Consider the following 12,586-nt stretch of genomic DNA (forward strand, 5'->3'; position numbering starts at 1 on the left):
TGAATGTTCAACCACTGTTGCATACTAGGGATAATTTCTACCTGGTTGTGGTGTATTATTCTCTTTGTACATTCTCTTTGATGGGTTTGACTTGACTTGCTAAAACTTTATGGAGGATTTTTACATCCATATTTAGAGAAGATACTGGTTTATTGTTTTTCTTTCTTGTAATGTCTTTGCCTGGTTTTGGAATCAGGCAGTGTGGCCACATAGATGAGTGAGGTCTTATTCCACTGCTCCTACCTTCTGAAGGAGATCGTGAGTAAATGGTAACATTTCTTCTTTAAATGTCACTTGCACCAGTTGCTTTCTGTTTTAGAAGGTTATTAGTTATTAATTTAGTTTGTGATAGACATGGGCCCATTCAGATTTTCTATTTCTTGTGTGAATTTTGACAAATGATATCTTTCAAAAAATTGCTTCATTTCATCTGGCTTATCAGATTTTGAGGCACAGAGTTGTTCATAGTATGTCTTGACTTTTAATGTTCATAGTCTGTAACTATGTTCTTTCCTTCCTTTCTAAGTAATCCAGTCTTTTCATAGCCTCTCCTATTGATTTTGTTGGATCTTTTTAAAGAACAAGGTTTTGGTTTTATTAATCTATTGATTTCCTCTTTCAGTTTTGTTGCTTTTTGTTTTTAATGTTTTTTTGTTCTTAATTGGATTTAATTTCTAATTGCTTTTCTAGTTTCCTAAGGAGGAAGCTCATGCAATTGATTTTTTCCCCATTTTTAAATTTGTTCTAATTTGTTACATATGACAGCAGAATGCATTTCAATTTGGTGTACATAAATAGAACACAATATTTCAATTCTCTGGTTGTACACAATGTAGAGTCTAGGGTAATGATGTCTGTCTCGTCTTTCCTGCTCCCATGTCTTCCCCCTCCCCACTCCTCCCCTTAACCCAATCCAAAGTTCCTCCATTACCCCCATCTCCCCATTATGACTTAGCATCCACTTATCAGAGAACATTAGGATTTTGGTATTTGCTTATTTCACTTAGCGTAATATTCTTCAACTCCATCCATTTATCTGCAAATGCCATAATTTTTCTTATATTTTAAGGCTGAGTACTATTCCATTGTGTACGTATACCACAGTTTCTTTATCTATTCATCTATTGAAGGGCATCTAAGTTGTTTCCACAGTCTAGCTATTGTGAATTGAGCTGTTGTAAACATTTATGTGGCTGTGTCACTATAATATGCTGATTTTAAGTCTTTTGGTAATAGACTGAGAAGTGGGATAGCTGGGTTAAATGGTGGTTTCATTCCAAGTTTTCTAAGCCATCTTTATACTGCTTTCCAAAGTGGTTGCTCCAATTTGCAGTCCCACCAGTAGTGTATGAGTATGCCTTTTTCCCCCACATCCTCGCCAACACTTATTGTTGCTTGTGTTCTTCATGATTGCCATTGTGACTGGAGTGAGATGAAATCTTAGTTTTGATTTGCATTTCTCTAATTATTAGAGTAGTTGAACATTTTTTCATATATTTGTTGATTGCTTGTGTGTGTGTGTGTGTGCGTGTGTGTGTGTATTGCTTGAGAAGTGACAATTTATTTTAGATCTTCCTTCTGCATTCCATGCATCTCACAGATTTTCATACATTGTGTTCTCATTTTATTTTTAAAACATTTTAAATTTAAATGTCTCTTGCGATTTCTTCTTTAACTCCATGCTATTCTGAAGTATGTTGTTTGATCTCAGTGTATTTTTGGATTTTCCAGGTAGCCATCTGAGAGTTGAAGGGACACACACATAGACATATGTCATATGTGTATTATATACGCCTGTGTGTGGGGGGGGCGGTTGTTCCATATCTCTGTCCATGTGTCTCTCTAGTTTACATTGTTGTCAGAGAACATACACTCTGTGGTTTCTGTTCTTTAAATTTAGGTGTGTTTTGTGGCCTTACAATGTTGTGGTCTGTCTTGGCAAATGTCCTACTTGTACTTGAGAATAATGTGTATTCTGCTGTCATTGGATGAAGTAAACCTGCTATACCAGTTGATTGATGATAGTGTGGAATTCAGCCATGTCCATTCTTACAGTTTTGTGTTCCATCTATGACTGCTGATGATAAACAAGCACTGGAGTCTGCTTCTCCTCATATTTCTGTTAGTTCTGCCTCACATAGTTTTATGCTGTACTGTTAGGCACATGTATGCTGAGGATTATTATGTCTGCTTGGAGCATTGGCTCTCTTAATAGCATGTAAGTTCTTTATCTCTAATGACTTTCTTTGCTCTGAAGACTGCTGTGTCTGAAATTGATACAGTTACTCCCTTTTTCTTTTGGTTAGCATGTATTTTTTTCCTTCATCCATTTGATATATATATATATATATATATATATATATATATATATATATATATATATATAGATGCATCTTTAAATAATTACACATTTGTGCAACATAATGGCAGGGATATATTTTGAGAAATGCATTGCTGGGCAATTTAGTCATTGTGTAAACATCGTGGAGTGAACTTCTGTAGATAGGTGGTATTGGTTTTCACTTGACATGAATCCTGGTGCAGTGAAGAGTTGCACTAAGCATGAGGTGTGTAGAGGCTGCTGCTTCCCAGCGGGATTTCAGCACCAGAGGAGCACTCTAAACAATGATGGCCAAGCCCAGTCACAGGAACTAGGAACACAGGTGTTTGTCATTACCTAGTAGTACATACGCATAAGATCGCACGTGCTCTGCCTTCATATCCTGGCAGCTCAGTCGGCTTGTCCACAAGTACACAAAGATGAAATGTCCTTATGCAGTGCATGACGTTTTAAATTGTCTGTGTAAATGGGTTTCTTGTATCAACGTATAATGGGTTTTGTTGGATCTAGTCTAGCAGGCTTTTTCTTTTTTTTTTATTCTAATTTGTTATACATGATGGCAGAATGCGATTTATTTCACATTACACATAGAGAGCACAATTGAATTTCAAGTCACTGATTGTACACAATATTTTCACACCATTCGTGTCTTCATATGTGTGCTTAGGGTAATGATGTCTAACTCATTCCACGATCATTCCTACCCCCTTGCCCCCTCCCTTCCCCTCCCTCCCCTTTGCTCTATCTAAAGCTCCTCCATTCCTCCCATGCTCCCCCTCCATTGCCATTATGAGTCAGCCTCCTCATATCAAAGAAAACATTCAGCCTCTGTTTTTTGGGGATTGGCTAACTTCACTTAGCATTATCTTCTCCAGCTCCATCCATTCACCTGCAAATGCCATGGTTTTATTCTCTTTTAATGCTGAGCCATTTTAGACCATTGATTTTTGAAGTTATTACTGATATCATTTGATTAACATCTACTATATTTGTTATTGTTTTCTATTCATTGCCCTTATTCCTAGTTCCTATTTTTGTTTTCTCTTTTTTTTTTCTTTCTTTTGTGGTTAGTGAAACTGCATTACATTTTTTTCTCCTTTTTTAGCGTTTCAGTTATACCTTTTTTAAACATTATTTTAGAGATTGTCATGTAGTGTGACCCTTGACTTTCTGAATTTGGCTTATTTCACTTAACATAATGGTCTCAATTTTCAATCATTTTCCTGCAGATGACGTAATTTCATTTTTTTCTTTATGGATGAATAAAACTCCATTGTGTACTTGAACCTCATGTTCTTTATCCTGTTGATGGATATATAGGCTGGTTCCCCAGTTAGGCTGTTATGAATTATGCTGCCATAAATATAGGTATGCAGTTACCAGTAGTATAGTGACTTTAATTCTTTAGGATAAATACCGAGGAGTGGTATTGCTGGATCATATAGTGGTTCTATGCCTAGTCTTTTGAGGAATCCTGTAATTTTTTTCTCAATAGCCAGAAACATACAAACTGGCCTTTGGTGATGCAGTGGTAGGGTGTCAGAGGGAGCATAGTATTTTATCATCCTCTGATTAGGCTTCAGTGTTTTAGTGAGCTTAAGAGACTGGACCATCAACAGCTTTGTCAGTTTTTTTCTTCCAGCCAGGTACAATGGCCCACACCTGCAATCCCAGCAACTCTGAGACAGGAGGATCCCGAGTTCAAAGCCAGCCTCAGCAATAGCGAGGCACTAAGCAACTCAGAGAGACCCCTGTCTCTAAATAAAATACAAAATAGGGCTGGGCATGTGGCTCAGTGATGGAGTGCCCCTGAGTTCTACTCCTGGGACCCCAAAGGAAAAAGAAAAAAGTTTATTTTTCCAGTTGAGGTGGAACAATGTGGCTAGAGCTGATTGGAGCTTGGATTTTCCTTCTTCTGGGTCAGTTAAGCTGTGATAATACCCCCAGGGCAGGTTGGGCCCTGGCTGACTGGCTTCTCCCAGAGTCAGATCTTGCTAAGAAGAATAGAGGACAGTGGCTCCTGTTTGCATTGCACAGTCCTCCCAGTTGGTGCTAGAATCTAAAGATAGCTGAGTGCTGCTCTGCTTTGACTCACTGTCTTGTTAAGTGGCATTTAAAGTCACTTAGGGGGAAACAGGGTAATTCATGAAGTCAAATGTTTTTCTTATCTGAAGTGAAATGTTAACAGTAAATACTTGTCTATAGTCACTTTTTTTTCCTTTCCCATTTTATTAGGCTGCTTCTTTAAAGGATAAGTGGGGATTGGGTTATAAACCAAGTTATAGCCGATCAAAAAGCATTTCTGCCTCTGGAAGACCACCTCTCAAGCGAATGGAAAGAACAAGGTATTTTGTATTTCAGCCAGTGAAACAAATAATAAAATCACTGAGTCTATTACAAAGATTCATTGCTCCCCCCCCCCCGTATTCTAATTGGAGAAACTACAAAACTAACATAATATAAATGGATCTCATTGGTAAAATAGCAGTCATCCTGGTTAAGTTTTATTTCATTTATTTGAGGAGTTCCTCTGTCACACACCACAGTGCAGTGATGCTTTTCAGTAATGAAGTACTCCGCCATTTAAACAAGTCCTATGTGCAAACTTAGACTGTCCAGAGAATGGGAATGTGCACACTAGCCGCTGCTGCTCTCTCTGTCAGGATAAGAAATGTACAGCTGCACATCTGTTCAGCATGTGAAGAAATGGAAATTGTACCTATTGAATTAAATACTGCTTCGATACTAAATCACTATGAAAATAAGAACGATACATCCTTTTTATGGTTTGATTTTAGATAATCTTGAGTTAATCAACACGTTGAGTTGTTTTCACAGGATGATAAAGGTTAAGAAATAGAATGTCAGTAGTTTAGTCCTTTAATAAAGCAAATACTTAGAACTAGAATGTTAATGTCATTAATAAGACTTTTATGAAGTCCAAGAATTTTTTCGAGAATGTTAGTGTTTTATAACTGTATATTTTACTTACAGTTCTCGAGTAGGAGAAGCTGAAGAGCTCCCAGAAATCAGAGTGGATGCAGCATCTCCTGGGCCCAGAGTAACTTTTAACATCCAGGATACAGTAAGAGAAATTATATTTGTTAGAAACATACATTGCTGAATAGTTTCTACAAATTGCAAAATGGCAGTACTAATGCAGTTTCAAGATACTGATTCTTGCCTGATGTGAAATGAAGATGGTATGGGGTGAAGTGTCTGGCTGTATGAGCTGAGAGTCACACTGTGGGCCTTAGAGTTTTACCTGCACAGTGAAGAGTCCTAACTGCTTGCTCTCAGACAGAAAGGCTTTTGTTGAATATTTTTTCTCGAAAACAAGAATTCACATTGAACTATGTGTTTTACACAATTGTGATGTATTTGTGTGCAGTACTTATTTATGTATTCAAAATGTGTATATAGGTGGTGGCAGAAACCAGAGGGGCAGTTGGCTTCAGAGATGCATTGTAATTTCATAGCATGTTCAATTTTATGTTAAATTTTTTTTTTGTGTGTGTGTATTTGTTTACTTTTAAACCATTGTTTCTTGTTCACATTTTTTTTTTTTACTTTTTTCTTATTATTTTAACTAAGTTGAAAAATACAGTGTGGGGAAGTACGCCACAGTCCAGCTGTCCTGGGGAAGGGTATTTTCAGGTACTTACTCAGATCAACATAAATTTTGCTTCAAAACTAATTAATCACCCTGAAAATCTGCTTTCAAAATGTCTTCCTTTCATTTCACGCTAAACTCAGAACCTCAGAAATTTTCTATTTTACATAAAATTGGTTTGAATTTTTTATCATGTATATATCTCATAAGTTCTTGCATACATATACTTTAGTTTTGTTCTTCTATATAGTTTAATATTGTTTTGATCTTCAAAATTAAAAAAACTAAAATCAGTTTATCAAATCAATTCAGTCAAATCATAAACACAGAACTGCAGTTTATTAGTTATTTGCTAATCCCGAAGAAAATCTCTTTCACTTACATTCAACTACAAAGTGAATGTGTTTTTTTTAAAAAAAGTAAACTTTAATAGTTCAAACTAAAATCAACTCTAACTCAGGGCAACAAAATAATCATCAAATGGCATTTATTTTGAATGACTGATATACAAGTATTTATAAAATGATCCATTTAAAAATTTATTCTCATGTTCAATACAGTGTGAAAATGTGCTACATAATCATTCAAAAATGTAACATTTTTATAATTCAGTATTTTCCTAAAATATATCACAAAACTAAAAGTGAAAGATATAATATACCAGGTATATAAGTCTTCTTCTAGAATTTTTCTTTAAAATTACTTTAAAAAGTTGGCACTTATTCCAAATATATTTTGTTTTTATTTCCTTCCTCTCTCAAGCTCGGAGTTTCAACATATATCCCATAGTTATACTAAATTCAATCAAATTGGACTTTATTTTAGAACTATAATTGTACTATAGTAAGCTTGATGAATATTTCCTATATTCTAAAAAACGAAAAGCTTGAAAACAAATCATTTATGTGAATTAAATGAATCCAACAGGTTATTCTATTTTTTTAATTTTTTTCTTTTTAATGTATTTTTTTAGTTGTTAATAGACCTTTATTTTTTATTTTTGTTTATATGCGGTGCTGAGAATCCAACCCAGGGCCTCACACATGCTGGGCAAGTGCTCTACCACTGAGCCCCAGCCCCAGCCCTTTTTTTTGTTTGATTTTTGTTACTTTGCCATGCTGGGTATCAAACCTAAGGCCTCATGTTTGCCAAACAACTGCTGTATCACTGAGGTACATACCAGCCCTAACTGTGTGCTTCTTGAAGGCCTTAATACTTGAAATGATTCATCCTGTTTTTCAATAACAGTGTATACTCTGCTTGTAAAAAATATGGAAAGTCATAAATTAGATGATAAATATAAGATTAGGTATTAGATTTGCTAATTATAAATTGGGAAGTAATTAAGGTATAGCTACATATAAATACAAATAACAGATTGTTTTCTACATAAACTTACCCTAGTTTTAAAAGTTGAAAGATAATTCCCACAAACACAAACCTGATGTATTTGTTTACTTGACAACATATTTATTTTATAAAGTGAAGAACACCTGGTCTTTGCAGATATTTGGCATTTTCATTGTAGGATTGCATTATGAATTTTCTTTAGGTAATTTGCTCTTAAAAACTACTGAAAGCTAATTTTTAGGAACAAATAACACCACCTTGCACATTACACTTTAAAGAGGCTGATCATTCTTAAATGATGCTCAGCTCTCTGAAGCTGGAAATCAAAATTAGGTCATAGGAAGTATTGTTGGTTTTGTTGACTCACTTAAAAAACAGTGGCCTCCAAATAAAATTCTGGGTTAGAGACATGGTGTTTATACAGACTACTATGTTAAAATACAGCATCCTGAAGTTGGGTTCAGGTACATGTTTTAATATTCAACTCTGTATGTGCCTTTCCTCAGCCTATGAGGGGCTTGTTGTTTAGAGACCCTCAGAGAGCTCACAAGCATGAGGGACCAGAGTGACGCTGTGTCTGCATGTTCTTCTTACTAATTGAGCTTGCCATTCTGATTTTTGGTCGATCATGTTTCTTTTGTGTCCATATGTTTAACTTCTGCTTTTAAAGAATTCCAGTGTTACTAATCAGTGCAATGTATTCCTGTAAAGTGAAACTTCACTCTAATTTTTAAAGTGCTGGTGGCATGACTTTCTGTGGTTTGACCCACTTTCTTCCTTTGTGTGCCATTTCTTGTGTTCATAAATCTGACCTTTCTTTCAGTTGAGTGAGGATATTGAGGAAATAAAAATGTTTAAAAATGTTTTTTTCTTGTTGTAATTAAAAATGGGCTTGAAATATGATTTTTTTTTTTTTATAATCAGTTTCCAGAAGAGACAGAACTGGACCTTTTGTCAGTAACTATTGAAGGTCCATCTCACTACTCATCAAACAGTGAAGGGTCCTGTTCCGTGTTCAATTCTCCCAAAACTCCAGGAGGCTTTCCACCAGGCATTCCTTTCCAACCTGAAGAGGGTCGACGAGATGACAGCTTGTCTTCTACCAGTGAAGACTCAGAGAAGGATGAAAAGGATGAAGACCGGGAGAGGGAAAGGTTTTATATTTACCGAAAACCCTCGTGAGTAGGCCTTTGAAATATCCTTAGGTGGTGTTCCAGATTTCAGAACTAAATTTTTAATTTAAAGGGGTTTATTTAGATTTTAATATTTTCCAAGATAAACCCTATCAGGAAAATGGTAGTAAAAATGTGGTTATGAGTTAAAGGAGAAGGCTGTACTTCTCCTGACCTTAGAGAGTAACAAATTGCAGGGAGAGGTACTATAAATATAGTACAGTATAGTATAGTATAGAAAAGAATCGTAGTAAAGGGGAAATGTTTAGCAATGGATGAAAGATTCAGCCAATTCTTGGAAGAAAGAAATAAGCTGAGATGATGAGCATGTATGACCACCACTCAAATGAGGTGGTAACAGTAACAGTAAAAGTTTGAAGTGGCAGTAATAATGGGAAATTACTAGGCACAAGAGGAATATAGTTAAAAGTTGGTCTATTAGGGGATGTCTGCATTCTTCAATTTTGTCAATTCCGAGCTTTGTGAATTCTTTTCTCCTTTTCCTTGACTGAAACCACTAACTCTTAAATGTCTTTTATCAATATATTTTGGTTTATTTCCTTATTTTTCTGTAATACATCCTCAAATTGCTTCTAAGAAAAGTTGTAATACAGATCTACTTTCTTCATTTTTTTGTATCTAAAATTACTGCTAATTCTTGTATTTGATTGATTATTTGGTTCAGTGCAGAATTCTAGTTTGACAATTATTATTTTTTAAAAATTTTTAATACATATTTTTAGTTGTCGATGGACCTTTATTTTATTCATTCATTTATATGAGGTGCTGAAACTTGAACCCAGTGTCTCACACATGCTACACAAGTGTTCTACCACTGAGAAGGCCCAAGACTATAGGAGCCCGCCTGTACCAGGCAGCTGAAACAGCAAGAGGCCAGGACAGCACTGGCTGCAAAGGAAGCTGCTAGTCAGCAGGGAGCAGGCTTCACTTATGCAGCGAGCGAGCAAGCTCTGGAGATCAGCTGTGCAACACAGTGCCCACAGATATCACTAAGTGTTCTTACCAATATAAGTTTCTAAAGACATCAAATTTGTAACATCCTGATTTTTAGCATTCTAAATATGAGTGCAGACTAAGAGAGACATGATTATTTTTAAATCTAATAAGAAATATCTATATTAACAATAAGAAAGGAGTACATGTTATTCATGTAAACAAATTCACCTAGTCTGGTCCCAAAAGCTGCCACTTAATAATAATTATATTTACATATTAAGTTAGATAAATTCCTCTTAATGGCCATCATTTCTATGTATTCATTATTCCATGGGGAAATTATCTTCTCACTTCAAATTCACTCTGGATAGAGTTTGAACAATAAGCAGATCTCCTTCTATCAGATGCTTAGGATAAACTACAGTATAATGTCAAATTGTCACCAGATGTGACAAATGTGTGTATACACATGTATGTGTATATTACATACACACACACACACACACACACACACACACTCAAGCAGGATGAAAATATTTGGATGTGTAAGTAAGAAATAAAAGGGTTTGGGGTTATGGCTCAGAATCTTGAATCCATTCTGAGTTGACTTTTTGTATGGTACAGCTTACGGTATACCCAGTGCCTCACACATGCACCAGTTCAGATTACACATGTGGATATCCATTTTTTTCCCCAACAACATTTTTGGTACTGGGGATTGAACCCAGGGACACGTAACCACTCAGCCAAATCTCCAGCCCTTTTTATTTTTTAATTTTAAGACAGGAAGAACATTTGGCATTATTTTTTTTTCCAGTTTTCTGTCTTTTATTAAAAGCAGAAAAGTAGCATTTAAATTTTATCATTGAGAAAATAAAGACTCCCAAATATAGTTCAGACAGTGTAATAAAATCATTAATAACAGGGATTGTGCCTGTGTCCTTGTCACCTAGCACATTGCCTGGCATGTCATAGTTACTCAACACCTGTTGATTAAAAAGTGTCTCCTTCAAACTAGGAAAAAATGGTTCAGTTAGTACGTCTGGTTGAGTAATTTGTGTGAATTTATAAAATATTGAAATTATTTATGTTTTATAGCTTAACATAACATACTGGAAAGTGGTTTATTAAAAAGAATTCCCATTTTACTACAATGTAATGATCAGATTTCTTTTTCTCTAGGCACACTTCTCGTAAAAAAGCAACAGGCTTTGCTGCTGTTCATCAGTTATTTACGGAACGCTGGCCAACAACACCAGTCAACCGAAGTCTTAGTGGCACAGCTACTGAAAGAAATATTGATTTTGAACTTGATATACGGGTTGAAATTGATAGTGGAAAATGTGTACTCCACCCAACCACCCTTCTACAAGAACATGACGACATAAGTTTGAGAAGGTAAGAAGTTGATTGAAAGAGGTACATGACTTCATATGTTAGAAAATCTATTCGCATATCACTGAATTACACCCACCTTTTCCCCCAGTCTCAAAATGCAGATTTTAAAAGTAGGTGATCATAATTGTAGAGGCCAAGTGATTATTTGCATAACATATAATTTTAAAAAATTAAATGCATAGTATTTTCTGGCAACTCGAAGTGAATGTCTGATTTAGAGTCTGGCAAATCTGTTAATTAAAATAGTTGTACCTTTATGATTCTTCTTTAAGTAAGCATGAATTTTTTGGTGTCTGTCCTTGTACTGTGTATATCTCTATTTTAAAGAACAGTTCAACACTGGATTAGTGAGAGTTTTGATGAGTCATAAGGAAATAAGAAAGACTGGAAAGCAGTTGTGCAGTAAGGCCTCATTAGGCTGGACTGAGTTCAGGGTATAACTATAACTTTACCATTTGCTTCCAGTCATTAACTAATGATGACATAAACAGATTTAACATTAGATTTTTTTTTTTTACATTTATTCCCTGATCTAAAAATGAACTATTTAAAAAAAAAAAAAAAAAAAAACAAGAATAGCAGAAGGCTGGCAGCTGTCAAAATGGGATAATGGGCATGTGGGATTTCATTATACCATGTTCACTTTTGTAAACTGTCCTGTTTACTGTTTGAAATTTTTCATAAGCAAAACATTTTAAAAGCCTTTTATTATATAATTAAGCTTTTATAAAAATGAGAGAAAATAGACACTTTTTAAATTTTTTAATTTTTTTTAATTGTCAGTGGACCTTTATTTTATTTATTTATATGTGGTGATGAAAATCAAACCCAGTGCCTTACACATGCTAAGTAAGCACTGTACCACGGAGCCACAACTCCAGCCCAGCCCAAAATAGAAACTTTAAACAGTTAAAATCTGTTACAGATGTAATAGTAATGATAAAAAGAATGACTTTTTTATTGGGATAAAATAATCCATAATTAGCTTTCAGCCTATATAAATATGGGCAGTGTCGTTTGGTTCAGCCTCATGTGTTCAAATGAAATAGCTGTGACCCTAGGAAAGAAGTCACTACCCCCTGTGGCTATGAAATGAGCATACTTCTGTTTCTTAAATGGAGGATAGCATTTTATTTTCTATTTGACAAAAGAGGAGGAGATAAATGTGTCCTTTTTTAAAAAGATAAAACATTTTTTCCCACATAGGAGTTATGATCGAAGTTCCAGGAGCTTAGATCAGGATTCTCCTTCAAAAAAGAAGAAATTTCAAAGTAATTATGCTTCCACCACCCATCTAATGACTGGCAAGAAAGTGCCATCCTCTCTGCAGACCAAGCCCAGTGACTTGGAAACAACAGTGTTCTACATTCCTGGAGTTGATGTGAAGGTAAAGACCTAGATGTTCAGGACAAGAGATCAAAGTGGATGACAGTGATACTTTTTTTCTATTATTTATATTCTTTTTTTCCTCTGGATATTAATGAGACTTTCTGACTTTTTTTTTTTTTTTTGCTTAAAATATATTCTGAACATAAGAGCATCTAAGTTGTAGGCTACTGCTTCATCTCTATAGCTTTTTCCATGAAAATTTGGCAGACAGAAGTTATCTTTTTTTAAATTCAGTATCATATTATACTTGCTAAACCTTGCCTAGTGCAACTTTATTGAGCAACTATTTTTTTAGATTCTAGAATTATATAACTGTAGTTTACTAGACTGAAAAGAACTTCTAATGATCTAAAGTGATCTTTCCAG

At 35.0% G+C, this 12,586-nt stretch overlaps 1 protein-coding gene across 10 annotated transcripts in view; it reads left to right on the top strand.

Moving 5' to 3' along the window:
• Bltp1 (bridge-like lipid transfer protein family member 1) overlaps positions 1-12,586 on the top strand; it is a 203,130-nt gene that overhangs the window by 162,457 nt on the left and 28,087 nt on the right. For 9 of the 10 annotated variants that reach the window (XM_077803394.1, XM_077803388.1, XM_077803391.1 and 6 more), the window contains 6 exons: positions 4,577-4,686; positions 5,336-5,426; positions 5,936-5,998; positions 8,229-8,482; positions 10,616-10,831; positions 12,038-12,218. In XM_077803394.1, the coding sequence (XP_077659520.1) occupies positions 4,577-4,686; positions 5,336-5,426; positions 5,936-5,998; positions 8,229-8,482; positions 10,616-10,831; positions 12,038-12,218 (915 nt within the window). The remainder of the gene's footprint in view (positions 1-4,576; positions 4,687-5,335; positions 5,427-5,935; positions 5,999-8,228; positions 8,483-10,615; positions 10,832-12,037; positions 12,219-12,586) is intronic. The other variant, XM_077803392.1, reaches the window with a different exon arrangement.

This window comes from Urocitellus parryii, chromosome 10, assembly GCF_045843805.1.
Source record: "Urocitellus parryii isolate mUroPar1 chromosome 10, mUroPar1.hap1, whole genome shotgun sequence".
Lineage (NCBI taxonomy): Eukaryota > Metazoa > Chordata > Mammalia > Rodentia > Sciuridae > Urocitellus > Urocitellus parryii.